Here is a 19,639-nt window from a genome sequence, read left to right as displayed (position 1 = left end):
CCATTCGTTGTAACACATATAAAAAGTTAAACACAAATCTGAACTTCATAGATTAAACACAGCCAAAGTTTACTTGATTGTGTGCAACCCAAAACGTCACACACATGTGATTAGCGAGCGTATGGTACACGACCAACTTCCGAATTTCGCCAGACTGAAGCAAATTGTAAGAAATATTGTTGAATGATCCGGAAGCACCTAAGAAATGGGAAAGCTGATCGAGTATTAGCAGAGTGTTTTGAAGCCTTTCAGCATTCGAGACATTTGTATGACGGTTTTGCAGTAACATTTTTTGAGCAGTGATTGTGTAATAACAAAATACGCCTAATTTTGATGGAGGGAGGGAGATTCGAGTTTGCATATGTTTCATGCATACTATTTCTAAAAAATTTAAATACTACTTTCATGGAGAATATGTCGCATAATTGGAAACGCATCCTCGTGTACTGCTGAAGTATGCATACGGGATTACGGGATCGCTCATCGCCCGCGGAGAAGACAGAAGACCGAAGTCCGGAACGTACACGCCGTGTTCGACGAATCGACTCCAATAAACTCGATCGATCCGCGCGTGGGCTATCCACGCATCGGCCCTCCGGCCTCTGTGAGATCGCATTGGCGCGCGCGCACAAGCCTCGCAGGTGTTACGCGCGCACGTTCCCATGGCGACAGGCGAGGAGCCGCTGTCCATGGCGCCGTGGGCGTCTGGCCTCCCCGCGGGGATCCCGGCCGCTGTCCTCGGGCGCCTCCCGTCCCACACCGACCGTGTCCGCTTCGCCGCCGTCTGCCGGCCGTGGCGCGCCGCGGCAAGGCACCAGCAATCCCCGCCGCCGCTGCCGTGGCTCGCGCTCTCGGACGGCACCTTCTTCAGCTTCCCGGGCTCCTCCGCGTTCCGGCTCCTCGGCGCCGCGCGCTACCACGGCTCCTGCGCCGGCTTACTCGTCTTCGAACGCGGCGACAACGAGGACGGCGGTGGGTACCTGCTCCTGAACCCGTTCTGCGGAGACACCATGCGGCTCCCGAGCCTGTCGTGCGTCCGCCGCGTCGCCGCGCGGGGACCCTACGGGAGAGTCACGCTGGGCATCACGGATGACGAGAGGGCACCCAGCGAGACGACCCTGCGCAAGATGGTCATGTGCCCGCGTCAGGTCGTCGGTGACCAACGGCGCGGCAAGATAGCGGTATGCCGTCCAGGTGCAGATTGCTGGCTGATCAGTGCTCACGATCAGTGGAAGGGGCTCAGGGACATTGCTTTCTACGACGGCAAGGTGTACGCTGTCGACGACCGCGGGCGCCTCTACGCCAGGGCCGTCGGAGAGTACACATGCACCGGCGAGCCGATGGTGTCCGTCACCGGGGCGGCGCGGCGCTGCCACCGTCAACGCGGTACCTCGTCGTGTCCGGCGGCAGGCTGCTCATGGTCCACAGGGTGCTCCGGAGCGACGCCACGAGCGAGTTCACGGTGTCCAAGGCCGACCTCCCCTCGTCGCGGTGGGTGGACGTGCGGAGCGTCGGCGGTGACACTGCGCTCTTCGTCGGCCGATGGAGCTCCGTCGCCGTGCGCATATCCCGGTACGCGATGCCGGGGAACAGGATCCACTTCTTGGACGACGACGCGTTCTCCCGCCACTACTTCGGTGGCTACCCGTTCATCGGCGACCACTTCGGTGCCTACGACACGCGGGAGGCAAAATCACCAGAAACGCATTCCCAGGTGTATAAGCGGCCGCGGAGTCTATCTGAGCCGCACTCATCTGGGGCCCACGCCGGTCAAACGATTCTTGCCTCAGTCACACCGCCGCATCCGAGAAAATTTGCCTCGCGCGCCGCTGTTTGGGGCGAAAATGTCCCCTTGCCTCGCGCGCTGGCCGAAATGTTACCTCCATGAGATTTCGAATCGTTTTAGGCATCTTTTTGGCTAGGGTTTGCGCACACCCCTTATTCCCGTCGCCATGGGCGAGGTTGCATTGCGTGGCGGCGACCGGCTAGATCCAGCAATCGCCCGTCAGGCCAACCCCCTCGGCGCCGCCGCCATGCGCAAGGGAGCTTTCTCGGCCTCCCCTTCCGTAGTGACCCCCTTCGCCGCACCACCGCAACGGCACATCGTCGGTGAGCATCCAGCAGCCAAGTCGTGTGCGGCGGGAGCCAGTTTTGGGGGCACTACCAATAGCGTCGCCAATCTTCTCCATGGGTCTCGAATAATGTTTGGACCCCCAATGGCGCTTCCGTCGGCATTCATTTCCGGTGTGCCGCACATCCCCACTCCTCTGCCCCCCGGTCCAATGCTTTTTCAGAATTCGCCAGGTTCGGTTTTTGCCCAATTTGCTTCTGGTTCCTCCAAATTGTTCCAAAATGTCCGCTGTATTTGACCCAAAACTTTATTAGTTCCAGCTGCCTATTGTGGAGGGTACTTCCAGTCTCTGCCCCATGGTTTCCAAGCGGCTGCCCCTGCAGTTGCAGCGACTCAATCAGGAGGATGCAGAGCAGAAATCTCGAGCAGCGCCGGTCCAGCTGGAGGAGCCATAGCCGAAACCTCGAGCAGCGCTGGAAGCCGGGGACTATCAGGTAGGAATTGTTTTCCTGGGAGGCTCTTGTTTTTACGGATTGAGCCGAATTGTTCTTGAGGGCGGATTGAGAAGGATTTGTCTCTGTCTTGCCTTTTTTATTTGATTGTTTCTGAAATGCAGTGAGTAGTGTACATCTCCATGTGGCCATGTCCCAACCAAGCAATATGCATCCCAAGTACTATCTTTGTTGCAAACTAAGGCATCGTGGCATCCTCTCCCACCATCGTCAAAAAGTTCTTTGGGCGGAGATTTGCACCAATGCACCTGGACAAAATGTTCAGCACATATTAGCAACAAAGGTGCTACACTTTTTAGAAGATTCGATGATTAGCATAGAGCCTGAAAAGGTCCTAGGTCCATTCTGTACTTTGTTCCAACGTGGAAGACTTTCCTTTTTTTTTGCTATGTCATGCAACTTGCCGTTAACTTATGAGCTATATGATTTGTGCATCTAGCCGTCTAGGGATCTTAAAAATTTCCTTGCTAGTAGCATCAGTGTTGGCCTGGCTGGGCAAAAAGATCAGGAGCACTGAGAGTGTACACAGAACCCTAATTTTCCCCCGTTGAAAGTTGAAATATTATTTGTTCAGGAAACTCCAATTTTTCCTAGCAAACAAGTTTTCTATTATGTTAAGTACTTGCAGTAGTGAAATTTTCCGGCCCACATTCAGAAAGGGATTAAAGCATAAACCTGAAGTTATAAGTAGTCAATTAGAAAGCTACATGTGACATGTCCAAACATTATCACGTGGTGGCTAATGTCTAAACATTATATTATGCTATATATAGATCAAATTTTAAGTAATAGTTAGCCCATTGTGTTGATTTCAAAATAATAGGCCGAGAGTACCATGATAATTTATCACCAGTCTGCACAATACAGGGATCTAAAGATGTTAAAAGTGGTAACAAATCCAAAAGGAGTGTCTTTGTGTGTCTGCACAATAGAGGACCCTCGCAGTTATAATATATTCAAATTATGTTAGGTTAACAAGATAGGTTAGAAAGTTTTTATAGAAGAATGTTTCAAACACATCAGCACCGATGGAATAGAACAAAATCAAGAGTACCACAAATCTGATGACTAGCACAGAGGCTACAAAGTTCCCCAGCCATACCATAAAGGTAAGAAAAACTTAAAAGATTATTTGGCTAGAGGAAGCACTAGTACACCAGGAGAAGAATTGAAAAATATTCAAGAATTATTGGCTAGAGGAAGCACTTGTATCAACACATATTTCAGACGGTGGCAGGCATGTTTCAAAAAATAGTAGTCTGCAAACTTCCAATGATTCTACAAAACGTGGTATTCTTAATATAAGTGTTATGTATATACATATGGAGCTATATAGAGCATCAAATGTAACTGAATAATGGGTACTGAAATGCTTGCATATGAAAATGGGTACCGAAACGTGCTTGCATGTGAAATGTTCCCTCATCTTTGAAGTAGCTTACCACAAATGTGCCCTCATATCTTCTGTTGATATATTTCTCTTCTGGAGTAAACGCAACACGTACTTGGTAGAATCGCTGTCCTTCAAATCTTCTATTTCTACTTGTTTCTTCAATATCATATCCATCTTGATTTCTTTCAGGAGGTTCTGATGCAGAATATAGCACAATGTTAGTATTCATTAATGAATCTACATCTTGTTGAGAGGAATACAATCGAAGTAATGCAACTAATTGCGGTCATTGCAAACTGATGCTTCAGTCTCCCCACTCCTCGATTCGATGTCCTCTCCAACCTCTTCTGCAAGACACCCTGTGTTTGGCCCTTATCTGACAAAATCAGCATAATATTATCAGTTGCATTTAGTAGCATCAGTTAGTTCGCTTCTGCTGCACACTTTGTGATAAGGACATTTGGGCGAGTAACTAAACATTTTACATGCTACATGGAGGAAATGTATCCCGAAACCACCTTGCGCCTGGGAGCCGCCGGATAGGATCAGCGGCCGCTTGTACAAGTAGATTTTTCGCTCTGGGCAAAATCTACCCTGTCCTGCCGCCGCGGGAGTTACAGAATGATAGCGACACGCCGGCGACATGGCTCTTCCCTAGGTACACGATCAAGCAAGCACCCGTACACGTCTTTGTTCACTACAGCTTAATCAACTCAGCATGATAGAGAAATCATGCGGTAATTCTTGTCTCGTGCAGGGAAGAGGGCGCTTTCAGCTGGGGTGATCTCCCTCTGGACGTGTTTGGCCAAGTCCTGCGCCTCCTCCCTTCTGGCGACGAGCATCTCCGTCTCAGCTTGGTCCACCACGACTGGCATGCCTCCGTCAGGCAGCAGCACCGTCGGCAGCCGCCGGCCGTGGCGTACCTTGCGCTACCGAATGGCAGGGTCTTCAGGTACCCGGAGCTCACGTCCCACCTCTTCAGCGATTGCGCCGCCTTCCGCGGCGCCGCGTGCGACGACTGGCTCCTGTTCGACGACAGCGGCGCCGGTGATGTCCACAACGTTCTTCGCTTGACGAGCCCCTTCACAGGGAAGACGAGGCTGCTTCCGAGCTTGTTCGGCATCCATAATTGGGACGAGCCAGTCGAGATTGAGAGCGAGCCTGCTCCGAAGGGCGCGCCCTCCGGTGGACAGGCACCGGCGTTATGACCGTGCAGAAGCTGCTCGTGTGTCCAGATGGTCTCATCGCCGCCACCGTCGGCCGCCAATACTTCGCCAAGGTCGTCCTCTGCTCGCTGGACACCTTCTCATGGTCGCTCAGCACACATGACCGCTGGCGGTGGTACGAGGACGTCGCTTTCTCCAACGGCAAGGTGTACGCCCTCACCGGCGAAGAGGATCTCCTCGCCTTCGACGTCGGCATAGACGCCAACACCAGTAACGCGGTGGTCTCCCTCGTGAAGCGCGTCATCCAGAGCCGGCTTCCCCGTGAGGCCACCGCCAAGGTCCGGTACCTCGTCAGGTCCGCGGCGGCGCGCTGCTCATGGTCCGCCGGCACTTCTTGTCCGGCGAGACAACGGTGCGGTTCGCCGTGCTCCGGGTAGACCTCAGCTCGTCGCGGTGGGTGGAGGTGGCACCCTGGGCGGCGAGGCGCTCTTCGTGGGGCGGCCGTGCTCCTGGGCCGTGCGCGCGTGGCGACCGGATCACCACGCCGGCGTGTACGACATGAGGGACGGGATGATCACGGACATCCTGCCGCGGCGGTTGCTGTGCGACGGGGCGGCGCCCATGACGTGGCTCTTCCGCGACGCCGACGGGTTATTCTCTCTCTTGAAGCATCTAGGAGTCTGTGTCGAACTCCTGCAGCGTCGGACTCGGGCGCGTCCCGCGTGTCAACGATTAGGGGCTATATATATAAACTTCCGGGCCTAGGCCCTCCAACACCTCCAATCCGTCGCCTCCACCACGGCTCGTTCAATTCATCTCCTCGGTGGGTCTTGCATGCATGATGGCGGCCAGGGCCAGACAATCCACGCCATGGTCAGACCTCCAGCCGGAGCTTCTGGGCCTCGTCCTCAGCCAGCTCCCCTCCCTAGCCGATCGTGTCCGGCTTCGAGCGGTCTGCCACTGGAGGTGTCGCGCCGCTCGGCTGGCGGAGCCCCTGCCCCCTCCGCTCCCGTGGGTGACCCTCCACGACGCGACCTTTGTTAGCTTTCCGGCCGGTGAAACTCACCGCGTGCCTATACCGGATGATGCTCGTCACTGCCATGGCTCCGTGGGCAAATGGCTCTTCTTCCAGGACAAGATTGACGGCACGTGCTCGCTCATGGACCCTTTCTCCGGGGACATTGTGCAGCTTCCTCGGCTGGCCTCATTTGCCACCCTGGAAGAACAGATTATGAGATCGTTCTTCAAGCTGGTGCTGCCCTCGTCCAGGCGCGTATCTCCGGATTCCCTTTTCGCTGCGCTGACCACCTGCGGAGATCAAAGTACAATTTCTGTCGGCCAGGCTTCGACTGCTGCTGCTCCCGCGTCATTCAGAGTGCCTCTTGTTGAGACCCTATCTGATGCTGCATTCTTCGACGGAAAGCTGTATGCGATCTCACACAGCAACAAACTCTTTGTCCTTGACATTGATTCGAGCGACCAAGGCCGTAAGCCCAGAATCCAATCTATGAAATGCGTAGTAGCTGACTCCATCAACGATTCATCATGACCCTTTCGTGACTACACATATTGGAGATATCTTGTTGAATCTGGTGGTAGGTTGTTGCGAATAAGGCGGCTGGCTAGGACTGTGCTTGGTTGTGACGGAGTGCTACGGTATCGTACTGTTCCATTTGACCTCTTCGAAGCAGACCTGACCGATTCCTGCGGTCAATGGAGACCAGCCAGTGCTTTGGGAGGGCAAGCTCTCTTTGTTGGCACATACTCCAAGTCCCTCCCTACTTCTGAATATGGAGCCCATGAGGATTGTGTCTACTTCATATGCGACTATGGTAGTGAATTCTATGATAAAGATCCTTTTCACGATTGTGGTTTGTTCCACATAGGAAATGGTACGATCACGCCTATGTTGCCAAAGACTGCGGTCGTGCCGACACTAGGTAAGACGCTGTGCAAGGGACGTCCTGCTTGGTTTTTCCGTACTGAATCTATAATGGCGGATACAACAAAGTATATATTAGAAGGGGGCTGATTTTTCTTCTTTCCTTTCTTTTTTTTGCTCGCTCTTTCCATGGTCTCCGTTGATGCACCAGCTGTGAAGCTACGTAATTTGCAATCCAGTATGAGATGCTTTTGGTGTTTATTAAGAATTCTCATGTAAGGCATGGTTTGACCCGGTGCGGTTATATTTTGACATTATATGTATGCTACAATGAGAGTATTTCCTCTGTTACAGATTGTAAGATTGTAGGTCGTTTTGGTAAATCTGAACAGTTTCTCAGTGTATCTAGATATAGTGTATATTTAGATGCATAGCAAAAACTATATATCTAAATTTGTCAAAACAACAAATAATTTAAAATGGATGGAGCATGTGTGAAGTTCATACTATATGAAAATGTTTTTCAAATATAAATTCAATGATATCAAACTTGTATGGTATAATATTTACATTTTTTTATTTAGTATATATTACTTAAAAATTACTAAGTCGGTAGCCTCACAGAAACAAAAAGGAAGGAAGAAGTACCTTGTGGGTACTGCTAGCTAACATGTTGATTGAGAGAGAATTAGGAGCTTTCTGGAGTCTCTAGACAGTAAGTACATCTTTATCTTTATCTATTTTTAAACCACGCAACGTTTTTATTTGATCCAATAACATCATCGACGGATGGACCCGAAACGTATATAATAAGAATCGAACAACGACACTATATTGTAACATAAACGGATTCTCATTGCAGAAAAAAAGTTCAACCGCAATTAGTAGGGATGGCAAAGGACCTCAACTTTTAGCTTAGATAATCTAAAGGCCGGAAAAAAATCGAACTCTTATTTTATACAATTTTAATATCTCTAAAGAAATATACAAAGGTCAAGATAAACTGCGAAGAAAAAACTAGAGTCATAGTCTATTATCATCCCTAGTCGTATTTTGTATTCCGTGCGAAATCTTTTACCATGACGACACATAATTCTTATATACATACTATTATATACTATACTAAAATATAAGATCCATATGGCGCGGATAAAATCATATTTTAAGCCCCCTCCCCACCCCTCTTGACTGTAACCCTAGGTCACCCAACCCTTTTCCAGTCTCGGCCGCCAACCACGGCCGACGCATGCCGACTCGCCGAATAGCCTTCACCTCCCTCCTCCAACCTCCTCTTGGCCCCATCCTCCTTCCTCCGCGCCGCTCTCTCGTCGTCCTTCTCCCGCGAGAGGATGGCTTCGTCGAAGCTGGAGGCGGCGAATTGGAGGTCGGCCGCGCCCAGCTGCGGTCGAGAACCGAGGCCGCTCGGTGATGTTGGGCAGAGCGCTGGCCATGGAAGCATAGGATTCGTTGTCGTGGAGGTGGTGGACGATCCGTTCGATGGAGGACCAGAGGTGGTGGGTGCGGCGATGGGGGGAGGCTGGATGTGGGGTTGGAGGGCGCCCGCTTATGAAGCCGCGGCGCGCCGGCGCTCCGGTGCCCCGGTGCTGGCAGCCAGTGGGGCTGCGTGGTTTCTATTCCGGGCGACGACGCGGAGGCGGCGGCTGAGCACGGTGCGGAAAAAAAGGGCCCAGCGGCGCACGGCCCACAGGCCCTAATCTCGGCCTGGCCTTTAAACTGCTGGCCCTAGCGGGCCCTGAAAATCGTCCGTCTGTCAGTGGAAGCCTGGAAGGTGGCACGTGCTGAGCTGGCGATCTTCTTAAATTTCCCCCGCTTCGGCACCAAAGGTAACCGTCTCAACGAACCTACTTTGCTAACTTGTTACCTGGCCGCAGGGCACCGCCAAGAAACCAAGAACGGCGAACTCGGCCACCAGCGTTATGACGTGCAGAAGCTGCTCGTGTGTCCAGATGGTCTCATCCCCGCCACCTCGGCCGCCAATACTTCGCCAAGGTCGTCCTCTGCTCGCTGGACACCTTCTCATGGTCGCTCAGCACACATGACCGCTGGCGGTGGTACGAGGACGTCGCTTTCTCCAACGGCAAGGTGTACGCCCTCACCGGCGAAGAGGATCTCCTCGCCTTCGACGTCGGCATAGACGCCAACACCAGTAACGCGGTGGTCTCCCTCGTGAAGCGCGTCATCCAGAGCCGGCTTCCCCGTGAGGCCACCGCCAAGTTCCGGTACCTCGTCAGGTCCGCGGCGGCGCGCTGCTCATGGTACGCCGGCACTTCTTGTCCGGCGAGACAACGGTGCGGTTCGCCGTGCTCCGGGTAGACCTCAGCTCGTCGCGGTGGGTGGAGGTGGCACCCTGGGCGGCGAGGCGCTCTTCGTGGGGCGGCCGTGCTCCTGAGCCGTGCGCGCGCGCGCGGCGCGGTCCGCGGCGACCGGATCTCCACGCCGGCGTGTACGACATGAGGGACGGGATTATCACGGACATCCTGCCGCGGCGGCTGCTGTGCGACGGGGCGGCGCCCACGACGTGGCTCTTCCGCGATGCCGACGGGTTATTCTCTCTCTTGAAGCATCTAGGAGTCTGTGTCGAACTCCTGCAGTGTCGGACTCGGGCGCGTCCCGCGTGTCAACGATTAGGGGCTATATATATAAACTTCCGGGCCTAGGCCCTCCAACACCTCCAATCCGTCGCCTCCACCACGGCTCGTTCAATTCATCTCCTCGGTGGGTCTTGCATGCATGATGGCGGCCAGGGCCAGACAATCCACGCCATGGTCAGACCTCCAGCCGGAGCTTCTGGGCCTCGTCCTCAGCCGGCTCCCCTCCCTAGCCGATCGTGTCCGGCTTCGAGCGGTCTGCCACTGGTGGTGTCGCGCCGCTCGGCTGGCGGAGCCCCTGCCCCCTCCGCTCCCGTGGGTGACCCTCCACGACGCGACCTTTGTTAGCTTTCCGGCCGGTGAAACTCACCGCGTGCCTATACCGGATGATGCTCGTCACTGCCATGGTTTCGTGGGCAAATGGCTCTTCTTCCAGGACAAGATTGACGGCACGTGCTCGCTCATGGACCCTTTCTCCGGGGACGTTGTGCAGCTTCCTCGGCTGGCCTCATTTGCCACCCTGGAAGAACAGATTATGAGATCGTTCTTCAAGCTGGTGCTGCCCTCGTCCAGGCGCGTATCTCCAGATTCCCTTTTCGCTGCGCTGACCACCTGCGGAGGTCAAAGTACAATTTCTGTCGGCCAGGCTTCGACTGCTGCTGCTCCCGCGTCATTCAGAGTGCCTCTTGTTGAGACCCTATCTGATGCTGCATTCTTCGACGGAAAGCTGTATGCGATCTCACACAGCAACAAACTCTTTGTCCTTGACATTGATTCGAGCGACCAAGGCCGTAAGCCCAGAATCCAATCTATGAAATGCGTAGTAGCTGACTCCATCAACGATTCATCACGACCCTTTCGTGACTACACATATTGGAGATATCTTGTTGAATCTGGTGGTAGGTTGTTGCGAATAAGGCGGCTGGCTAGGACTGTGCTTGGTTGTGACGGAGTGCTACGATATCGTACTGCTTCATTTGACCTCTTCGAAGCAGACCTGACCGATTCTTTGTTGGCACATACTCCGAGTCCCTCCCTGCTTCTGAATATGGAGCCCATGAGGATTATGTCTACTTCATATGCGACTATGGTAGTGAATTCTATGATAAAGATCCTTTTCACGATTGTGGTTTGTTCCACATAGAAAATGGTATGATCACGGCTATGTGGCCAAAGACTGCGGTCGTGCCGACACTAGGTAAGACGCTGTGCAAGGGACGTCCTGCTTGGTTTTTCCATACTGAATCTATAATGGCGGATACAACAAAGTATATATTAGAAGGGGGCTGATTTTTCTTCTTTCCTTTCTTTTTTTTGCTCGCTCTTTCCATGGTCTCCGTTGATGCACCAGCTGTGAAGCTATGTAATCTGCAATTCAGTATGACATGCTTTTGGTGTTTATTAAGAATTCTCATGTAAGGCATGGTTTGACCCGGTGCGATTATATTTTGACATTATATGTTTGCTACAATGAGAGTATTTGCTCTGTTACAGATTGTAAGATTGTAGGTCGTTTTGGTAAATCGGAACAGTTTCTCAGTGTATCTAGATATAGTGTATATTTAGATGCTTAGCAAAAACTATATATCTAAATTTGTCAAAACAACAAACAATTTAAAATGGATGGAGCATGTATGAAGTTCATATTATATGAAAATGTTTTTCAAATATAAATTCAATGATATCAAACTTGTATGGTATAATTTATATATTTTTTATTTAGTACATATTACTTAAAAATTACTAAGTCGGGCGCCTGACGGAAACAAAAAGGAAGGAAGAAGTACCTTGTGGGTACTGCTAGCTAACATGTTGATTGAGAGAGAATTAGGAGCTTTCTGGAGTCTCTAGACAGTAATACATCTTTATCTATTTCTAAACCACGCAACGTTTTATTTAATCCAATAACATCATCGACAGATGGATCCGAAGGGTATATAATAAGAATCGAACAACGACGCTGTATTGCAATATAAACGGATTCCCATTGCAGAAAAAAAGTTCAACCGTAATTAGTAGGGATGGCAAAGGACCTCAACTTTTAGCTTAGATAATCTAAAGGCCGGAAAAAAAAATCGAACTCTTATTTTATACAATTTTAATATCTCTAAAAATATATAAGGGTCAAGATAAACTGCGAAGAAAAAACTAGTCATAATCTATTATCGTCCCCAGCCGTATTTTGTATTCCGTACGAAATCTTTTACCATGACGACACATAGTTCTTATATACTATACTATTATATACTATACTAAAATATGAACATCAATGTGGCGCGGATAAAACCATATTTTAAACCCCGTCCCCACCCCTCTTGATTGTAAACCTAGGTCACCCCACCCTTATCCAGTCTTAGCCGCCAACCACGGCCGACGCACGCCGACTCGCCGAATAGCCTTCACCTCCCTCCTCCAACCTCCTCTTGGCCCCATCCTCCTACCTCCGCGCCGCTCTCTCGTCGTCCTTCTCCCGCGAGAGGATGGCCTCGTCGAAGTTGGGCAGAGCGCTGGCCATGGAAGCATAGGATTCGTTGGCGTGGAGGTGGTGGACGATCCGTTCGATGGAGGAACAGAGGTGGTGGGTGCGGCGATGGGGGGAGGCTGGATGTGGGGTTGGAGGGCGCCGCTTATGAAGCCGCGGCGCGCCGGCGCTCCGGTGCCCCGGTGCTGGCAGCCAGTGGGGCTGCGTGGTTTCTATTCCGGGCGACGACGCGGAGGCGGCGGCTGAGCACGGTGCGGAAGAAAGGGCCCAGCGGCGCACGGCCCACAGGCCCTAATCTCGGCCTGGCCTTTAAACTGCTGGGCCTAGCGGGCCCTGAAAATCGTCCGTCTGTTAGTGGAAGCCTGGAAGGTGGCACGTGCTGAGTTGGCGATCTTCTTAAATTTCCCCCGCTTCGGCACCAAAGGTAACTGTCTCAACGAACCTGCTTTGCTAACTCATTACCTGGCCGCAGGGCACCGCCAAGAAACCAAGAACGGCGAACTCGGCCACAATCGGCCATGGAGTCCTTCCCCGACGGGATGCACCTTCGGCTGCAGAACCGCGCAACCAGCGGTACCTCCACGCGGATAAGGACACTACGTGCGTCTCCCTTCGCGGGAGATGGACCCGTGAGCTGCCGAACACCGAGTGGGTGGTTCACCGCCACCAGCGAGAGGGCACCACCTACGTCCTCTTCCACAGCGCCGCGAACGGAGGGTACCTCGCCGCCAAGTTCAAGCGGGCGCGGCGCGGCCTCCGCAACCGCTTCGTCCACTTGAGACGCTGCGAAGCGCCTGAGGTTGTGGACGCCTTCATCCTCTGGGAGGCTTTCAGGGCGCCAGGGGGCGGGGACGACGTGATTCTGCGCCATGCCTCAAACAGCGTCCTCGCCGCTGTTAGCAGCGACTGGCCTGGAGTCGCAGCGCTGGACTACAACGCCCAGAACCCAACGATGGTGATGCGTTGGGTGGTTGCTGAGGCCATCCCGCCGAGGCCGGAGCCGGAAGTTCCTCCAGGTCCTGCTGAGGTAAGCTCTGGACTTCTTGGGGTTCTTCGAAAAAAAGGCTCTGGACTTCTTGGCAATCGATTTGGGGGAGCAGGGTTCTTGGAACGAACCTCTCAATCTCGCAATGGATTTGGGGGAGCAGGGTTCTTGGAACCAATCGATTTGACTTGTGATTTCTTACTTACCGCTTGTTTGTGCCAGAATTTTGAAGGAAATCTTGTACATTCTGTGCTAAGATTTCTACTTTGTTTGCTCTATTTTTATTAGTTCTGAATGCTGCACTCCAGGGGGGAAATAGTTCTTGGTTTAATGCACTAATGCATTTGGTTAACTTTAGGACTAGTTCTTGATCTTGATAAGCTAGTCCATTTATACTTCTCGTTCTGTACAAAGTTAATCAAAATTCACTCACTATTCTGGATTCCTTAACAATGTTTTTGCCTTACGGATTTCTGTGTGTCAATGATTAGTCTGCACCATATCATGGTGTTTTGTAAGCATGCAGTTTTTGTGTGAGTTTTCTTATGACACATATTAGATTTGAGCTATTTCTCATATGAGTAATTGTTTGTGGGTATTTCTCACTAGATGACAATTTTGAATGGTTGCCTGGATCTGAAGATACCATTGGTATGTGTATTTAGATGTGTTTATTCAGTTACTTGTACTATCTCTCAGGCAATTGTACGGGGTGCTCTCATCAAGACCCCGTGGTGCTGCCAACACTGTAAGAAGGCTACTTCTGATGGTCACCCAGTCTGTATCACTTGTGCTGCTCAGCTGAAGAATTTACTGGATGCATCCAGAAATGAAATGACCATGCCAAACAGCTATTGCTTAGTGTGCCATCAGTTAGCTGGAGAAGAGCACAGCCTGCATGATAGCAAGAGTATTTTGATTGATCGTCAGGAAAAAATGCTGGTGGCATTTGTTACAGGCAAGGAGCCCTGGGCTGGTATATTCCAGGGAATCCAGGTATACGATATGAATATATGATTTTTTGTGCCTTCCCACTTCTCTATCCTTTTCTTACCTCATATTCAAATTTGCAGAGTGACATTTATTGATACATTCACTTGAACAAACCTGAAGGAGACAGATGCACTGTATGCAATGATTTCCTGCAGGCCTATGGTCAGGGACTTTACAAAGGCCCCTACCGTTTTTGCACATTGAAATGCTTTGTAAGTCATTATTCACTTCTTTTACTGTAAATGTTGCTATCTGATTCATATTTTCGAGGTGGAACCTACCATTTTCGCACCTTGAAATGTTTAGTTAGTTTTTTAGTTTGTTATTCACCCCACACCTAGTTTTCGTAGAAATGCTACTAGTTGATTGATTGCTATTTATATTTGCAAGGTGGAAAAACGTGGTGGCGCTGCTGCGGTGCATTTAGCAGAAAAGATTCTTGCAGTCAACTTTGAAAGCAAAGCAAATGCTTTTTGCCTTCCCTGCGAGATAGCATTCGATATGCAAGAAGATAATGGGCATGCAACACATGGATGGATTAACATTATAGCAGATTCAGGTCACCGACCCCGTGTCCGGGTCCCCACCAAGCACCTATCCATTCTTGAATGGAAAGAAATTAAGGATGTAAGTTCTGCATTACTGCAGTTCATATTGCTCATAACTTTTAATGTATTGCTGGTGCCTTAACCATCTTACTTTCCGTCCCAAGTGGCCAGCTGGAGTTCCAGGTACAGTAGAGTTCCTAATCCAAGATTGCATATCCGTCCGCTGCCAACACTGTAAAATGCGTTTGGTCGATGACAGCGGGAAGTACTGCACTCTGGAATGCTCCCTTGATTGGCAAAACCAACGCCGTCTACTACCTCGGGCCCTGCTATTAAAAGGTGTCAGTTGATAATTTCGTAATACTGCTAATCGTAGAAAGTGTAACGTACTGTATGCCATCATTATGTGTAGCAGCACTTCTTTAGTTTAAACGTAAGTAATTTTTTTTTGCTATTAGAACATAATACCTCACTCATGACACTATAAACTGAACCTGTATGCTGCGGAACATGACTCATATGTTCAGAATACTCCTACAGTTTTTTTTGTTTCTTTTTTTTTTTGTGGAAATGGAGATCAGTGAAATAGTTGCTGCACATATTTATTTTCCTGTAAACTCATTATGTCAAGTGCACCGACTTGTGTTTGAAGAAATAGTAACCTTGTCTGGTTACGAGTAATTGAAACATGTTATAGATAAGAAGCAGGAAATGGAAATGGAAATAATTTCAGGTGTGTAGTTTATAGTACCTCGAGGGATCTAGCAGTGTGTTTACAGATGATAAAAAGTGGAATGGTTATAGATATTACTGGTTCATTTCTTTCTGCAATAGTCAGTTTAGAAATTCGGCCATGACAGTAATCTGATCCTCAGTTCATAGATTTCATGTGTTTCCATCATCAGGCACTGCATCCTTGCTCTGCATTTGTTTTCGTGTTTTTCTTACCGAAGTGTTAGTTGAACTAGTACGAAAGTTGCATGACCCCTTAACATGATTTTTAACTGACTCACTGTTTTGTTTTCACTTGTCCTTTGCTATTTCAGCTTTGCAAACTGATGTTACCATTGAGGCCTATGGGAAGAGTTAACACGGCAACCACGTAAGAATTCATACCTTCAGATTGCCAGAAGCGTCGTGGAAACAAAGTCTGCTAGGAATCCAAGGATCATCTTGTACCCTGACATTGATTGCAGTTCTGTATTGTATCGTTGGAATTGATACCGCGGCTTGTACATGGAAGTCGATGTTTGCAGAACTAGAGCTCGTGGCATTTTTGTACAGTACTTTTTGTGATAGGTCAGTGAAATAGTTGTGTGACAGATCTTCAGTAGATCGTGGTATCATACTGAATAGAGTAGGAATTGAAATGCATTTACGTGTAACACAGCTCATATGCTCAGAGTACTTCTGTAGTTGTGAATTTTCTGCAAAGAGATCAGTGAAACAGTTGCTTCATGTTGTATCTTCTTGAGTTCTTACTTTAGCCAAGTGCGCTGAATTTGCTTGAGAAGAATGGTATACTTTATCAGGTCTGTATTACGCTGCAATCTGTTCATCTTGCAGTATTCATTCCAAGAGAAATGGTTCATGTTGCTTGCTCTCGTCTACATATATATAGTGGCCTGAGTGAAGAGCATCTAATGTGTATATCTTTAACATACCCCATATAGGCTGTTGCTCTCGTCTACACTATAGCTGTGGTCCGTCATCCGTAGATGCGATTTGAGGGTTTGGTTTGTCGAGAGCACGAAGAAGTGGCGAATTTATCACAACAGCAGAGAGGGACCATCGCCACGAGTTGGGCCGCTCCTCGGGCCTGGACTCAAGTGCCTTCCTTCAAAAGGCCCAACTGTAAGAGCTGGGCCAGAGTCGGAGCCCAAATCAAAGGACGTACGCGCATTACAGGCAAGGCTTGCAGCATGCGATGTGAATCCGCACCATCTCGTCCCGCGTGCCACCTCGCTCTGCCTTTCCGTCGCCGACCGCGCCGCCGTCTCCGAGTCCGAACGCAACTCGCACCGTCATGGCCGTGGCGGCAGTCGGTTTGTTCTATATGTATAGTATCTGAGTACGTCCTCAACGGTGACCGCATCCATTTCGATCCCGGCATCCCCGCGCCGCTTCGCGATGTTCGCCCATCGGGCCGCCGCCATCTGCGTCAAGCTCGACCGCGACGACGACCCCTCCGGCGCGGGGGCGGGCTGGTGCAAGCGGCGGCGCCTCTGGACCACGGCGGACTACGAGCCGACGCGCGCGCTCGGCGAGGGCGGCTTCGGCGCCGTCGTCGAGGCGCGGCACCGCGCCACGGGCCAGGCCGTCGCCGTGAAGGCGCTCCGCGTGCCGGTGCCGGCGCCAGACGGAGCCGGGGCGGCCAAAGCCCGCGCGGACGCTGCCGACGAGGCGCTGCGCGAGGCCGAGTTCCTCGCAGCCTGCCGCGGCCACCCGTCCCTCGTCGACCTCCACGCGCTCGCCATCAACCACGGCACGAGAGAGGTCGCGCTCGTCATGGAGTGCGTCGGGCCCAACCTCCACGACGTCCTCAACGACGGCCGGCACCGCGGGGGCCGGCCGTTCCCGGAGTCGGACGTGCGGCGCATCACGCGGCAGCTCCTCGGCGGGGCCAAGCACATGCACGAGCGCCGGATCATGCACCGCGACATCAAGCCCGGGAACATCCTTGTCGTCGCCGGCGCCAGTGGCGAGCCCATCTCCGTCAAGATATGCGACCTCGGGCTCGCCGCCTTGGTCACAAATCCGCCGCCGTACGAGCTCCTGGGGAAGACGGACTACGCCGCCATGGTGGACATGTGGTCCCTTGGCTGCGTTATGGCAGAGCTCCGCACCGGGACGCCACTGTTTGACGGGAACGACGACAACGACGTGGTCCTCCGGATATTCAGCGTGCTCGGCGTGCCGGGGCCAAGGTCGTGGCCAGCCTTCAAGTCCCTCCCGCTCGCCGGCACGGTGACTGTGCCGCCCGTGCGCCACCGCAACCGGTTGCGACAGTTCTTCCCCAAGGAGCGTCTGTCCGCGGATGGATTCGACGTCCTGAAGCGGCTCCTCTCCTGCAACGCCGACAAGAGGCCGTCGGCAACTGCCGCGCTCCGAAGCCCGTGGTTCACCAAAGACATTGATTCTAAGGCTTCAGTTTCTTCTGCTGCCGTTGCAAAGGTTGATGGTGATGGATGATCTGAAACAGAAAATGGTGTAATGTATTTCTGACGTGCATGCTTTTCCCATATACTCCGGTAACAAGTAACATAATGGACATCAGCAGTCTTAAACAAAATTATGACTACTACCATTCGTTGTAACACATATAAAAAGTTAAACACAAATCTGAACTTCATAGATTAAACACAGCCAAAGTTTACTTGATTGTGTGCAACCCAAAACGTCACACACATGTGATTAGCGAGCGTATGGTACACGACCAACTTCCGAATTTCGCCAGACTGAAGCAAATTGTAAGAAATATTGTTGAATGATCCGGAAGCACCTAAGAAATGGGAAAGCTGATCGAGTATTAGCAGAGTGTTTTGAAGCCTTTCAGCATTCGAGACATTTGTATGACGGTTTTGCAGTAACATTTTTTGAGCAGTGATTGTGTAATAACAAAATACGCCTAATTTTGATGGAGGGAGGGAGATTCGAGTTTGCATATGTTTCATGCATACTATTTCTAAAAAATTTAAATACTACTTTCATGGAGAATATGTCGCATAATTGGAAACGCATCCTCGTGTACTGCTGAAGTATGCATACGGGATTACGGGATCGCTCATCGCCCGCGGAGAAGACAGAAGACCGAAGTCCGGAACGTGCACGCCGTGTTCGACGAATCGACTCCAATAAACTCGATCGATCCGCGCGTGGGCTATCCACGCATCGGCCCTCCGGCCTCTGTGAGATCGCATTGGCGCGCGCGCACAAGCCTCGCAGGTGTTACGCGCGCACGTTCCCATGGCGACAGGCGAGGAGCCGCTGTCCATGGCGCCGTGGGCGTCTGGCCTCCCCGCGGGGATCCCGGCCGCTGTCCTCGGGCGCCTCCCGTCCCACACCGACCGTGTCCGCTTCGCCGCCGTCTGCCGGCCGTGGCGCGCCGCGGCAAGGCACCAGCAATCCCCGCCGCCGCTGCCGTGGCTCGCGCTCTCGGACGGCACCTTCTTCAGCTTCCCGGGCTCCTCCGCGTTCCGGCTCCTCGGAGCCGCGCGCTACCACGGCTCCTGCGCCGACTTACTCGTCTTTGAACGCGGCGACAACGAGGACGGCGGTGGGTACCTGCTCCTGAACCCGTTCCGCGGAGACACCATGCGGCGCAGATAAAATCATATTTTAAGCCCCCTCCCCACCCCTCTTGACTGTAACCCTAGGTCACCCAACCCTTTTCCAGTCTCGGCCGCCAACCAAGGCCGACGCACGCCGACTCACCGAATAGCCTTCACCTCCCTCCTCCAACCTCCTCTTGGCCCCATCCTCCTACCTCCGCGCCGCTCTCTCGTCGTCCTTCTCCAGCGAAAGGATGGCCTCGTCGAAGCTGGAGGCGGCAAATCGGAGGTCGGCCGCGCCCAGCTGCGGTCGAGAACCAAGGCCGCTCGGTGATGTTGGGCAGAGCGCTGGCCATGGAAGCATAGGATTCGGTGTCGTGGAGGTGGTGGACGATCCGTTCGATGGAGGACCAGAGGTGGTGGGTGCGGCGATGGGGGGAGGCTGGATGTGGGGTTGGAGGGCGCCCGCTTATGAAGCCGCGGCGCGCCGGCGCTCCGGTGCCCCGGTGCTGGCAGCCAGTGGGGCTGCGTGGTTTCTATTCCGGGTGACGACGCGGAGGCGGCGGCTAAGCACGGTGCAGAAGAAAGGGGCCAGTGGCGCACGGCCCACAGGCCCTAATCTTGGCCTGACCTTTAAACTGCTGGGCCTAGCGGGCCCTGAAAATCGTCCGTCCTGTCAGTGGAAGCCTAGAAGGTGGCACGTGCTAAGCTGGCGATCTTCTTAAAT

The 19,639-nt window shown here is 51.9% G+C and overlaps 3 protein-coding genes across 19 annotated transcripts; all 3 read left to right on the top strand.

Annotated features, from left to right (window-relative positions):
- Positions 1-446: 446 nt before the first annotated feature.
- On the top strand, positions 447-16,106 carry LOC112886970. 17 transcript variants are annotated; one of them, XM_025953021.1, is made up of 10 exons: positions 447-2,304; positions 2,386-2,565; positions 4,475-4,634; positions 4,734-4,928; positions 12,588-13,142; positions 13,800-14,096; positions 14,174-14,305; positions 14,484-14,720; positions 14,806-14,980; positions 15,688-16,106. In XM_025953021.1, exon 1 carries the CDS (start codon positions 663-665, stop codon positions 1,920-1,922), a length of 1,260 nt encoding a protein of 419 aa, XP_025808806.1. In that variant the 5' UTR covers positions 447-662; the 3' UTR covers positions 1,923-2,304; positions 2,386-2,565; positions 4,475-4,634; positions 4,734-4,928; positions 12,588-13,142; positions 13,800-14,096; positions 14,174-14,305; positions 14,484-14,720; positions 14,806-14,980; positions 15,688-16,106. The 17 variants fall into 17 exon arrangements, with proteins under 17 accessions (XP_025808806.1, XP_025808807.1, XP_025808809.1 ...); XM_025953031.1 differs by having other exon boundaries at positions 1,926-2,304; positions 2,392-2,565; XM_025953022.1 differs by lacking the exon at positions 12,588-13,142.
- Positions 4,947-5,649, top strand: LOC112886975. The gene has a single exon (XM_025953039.1). The coding sequence runs from the start codon at positions 5,181-5,183 to the stop codon at positions 5,577-5,579; it is 399 nt and encodes a 132-aa protein (XP_025808824.1). The 5' UTR covers positions 4,947-5,180; the 3' UTR covers positions 5,580-5,649.
- A 431-nt stretch (positions 16,107-16,537) lies between the features above and the next one.
- Positions 16,538-17,907, top strand: LOC112886973 (putative cyclin-dependent kinase F-2). The gene has a single exon (XM_025953036.1). It carries the CDS (start codon positions 16,772-16,774, stop codon positions 17,831-17,833), a length of 1,062 nt encoding a protein of 353 aa, XP_025808821.1. The 5' UTR covers positions 16,538-16,771; the 3' UTR covers positions 17,834-17,907.
- The last annotated feature ends 1,732 nt before the right edge of the window (positions 17,908-19,639 follow it).

Source organism: Panicum hallii, chromosome 3, assembly GCF_002211085.1.
Source record: "Panicum hallii strain FIL2 chromosome 3, PHallii_v3.1, whole genome shotgun sequence".
Taxonomy (NCBI): Eukaryota; Viridiplantae; Streptophyta; class Magnoliopsida; order Poales; family Poaceae; genus Panicum; species Panicum hallii.
The sequence above is the reverse complement of the archived record's forward strand: the minus strand, read 5'-3'. Positions and strand labels throughout refer to the sequence as shown.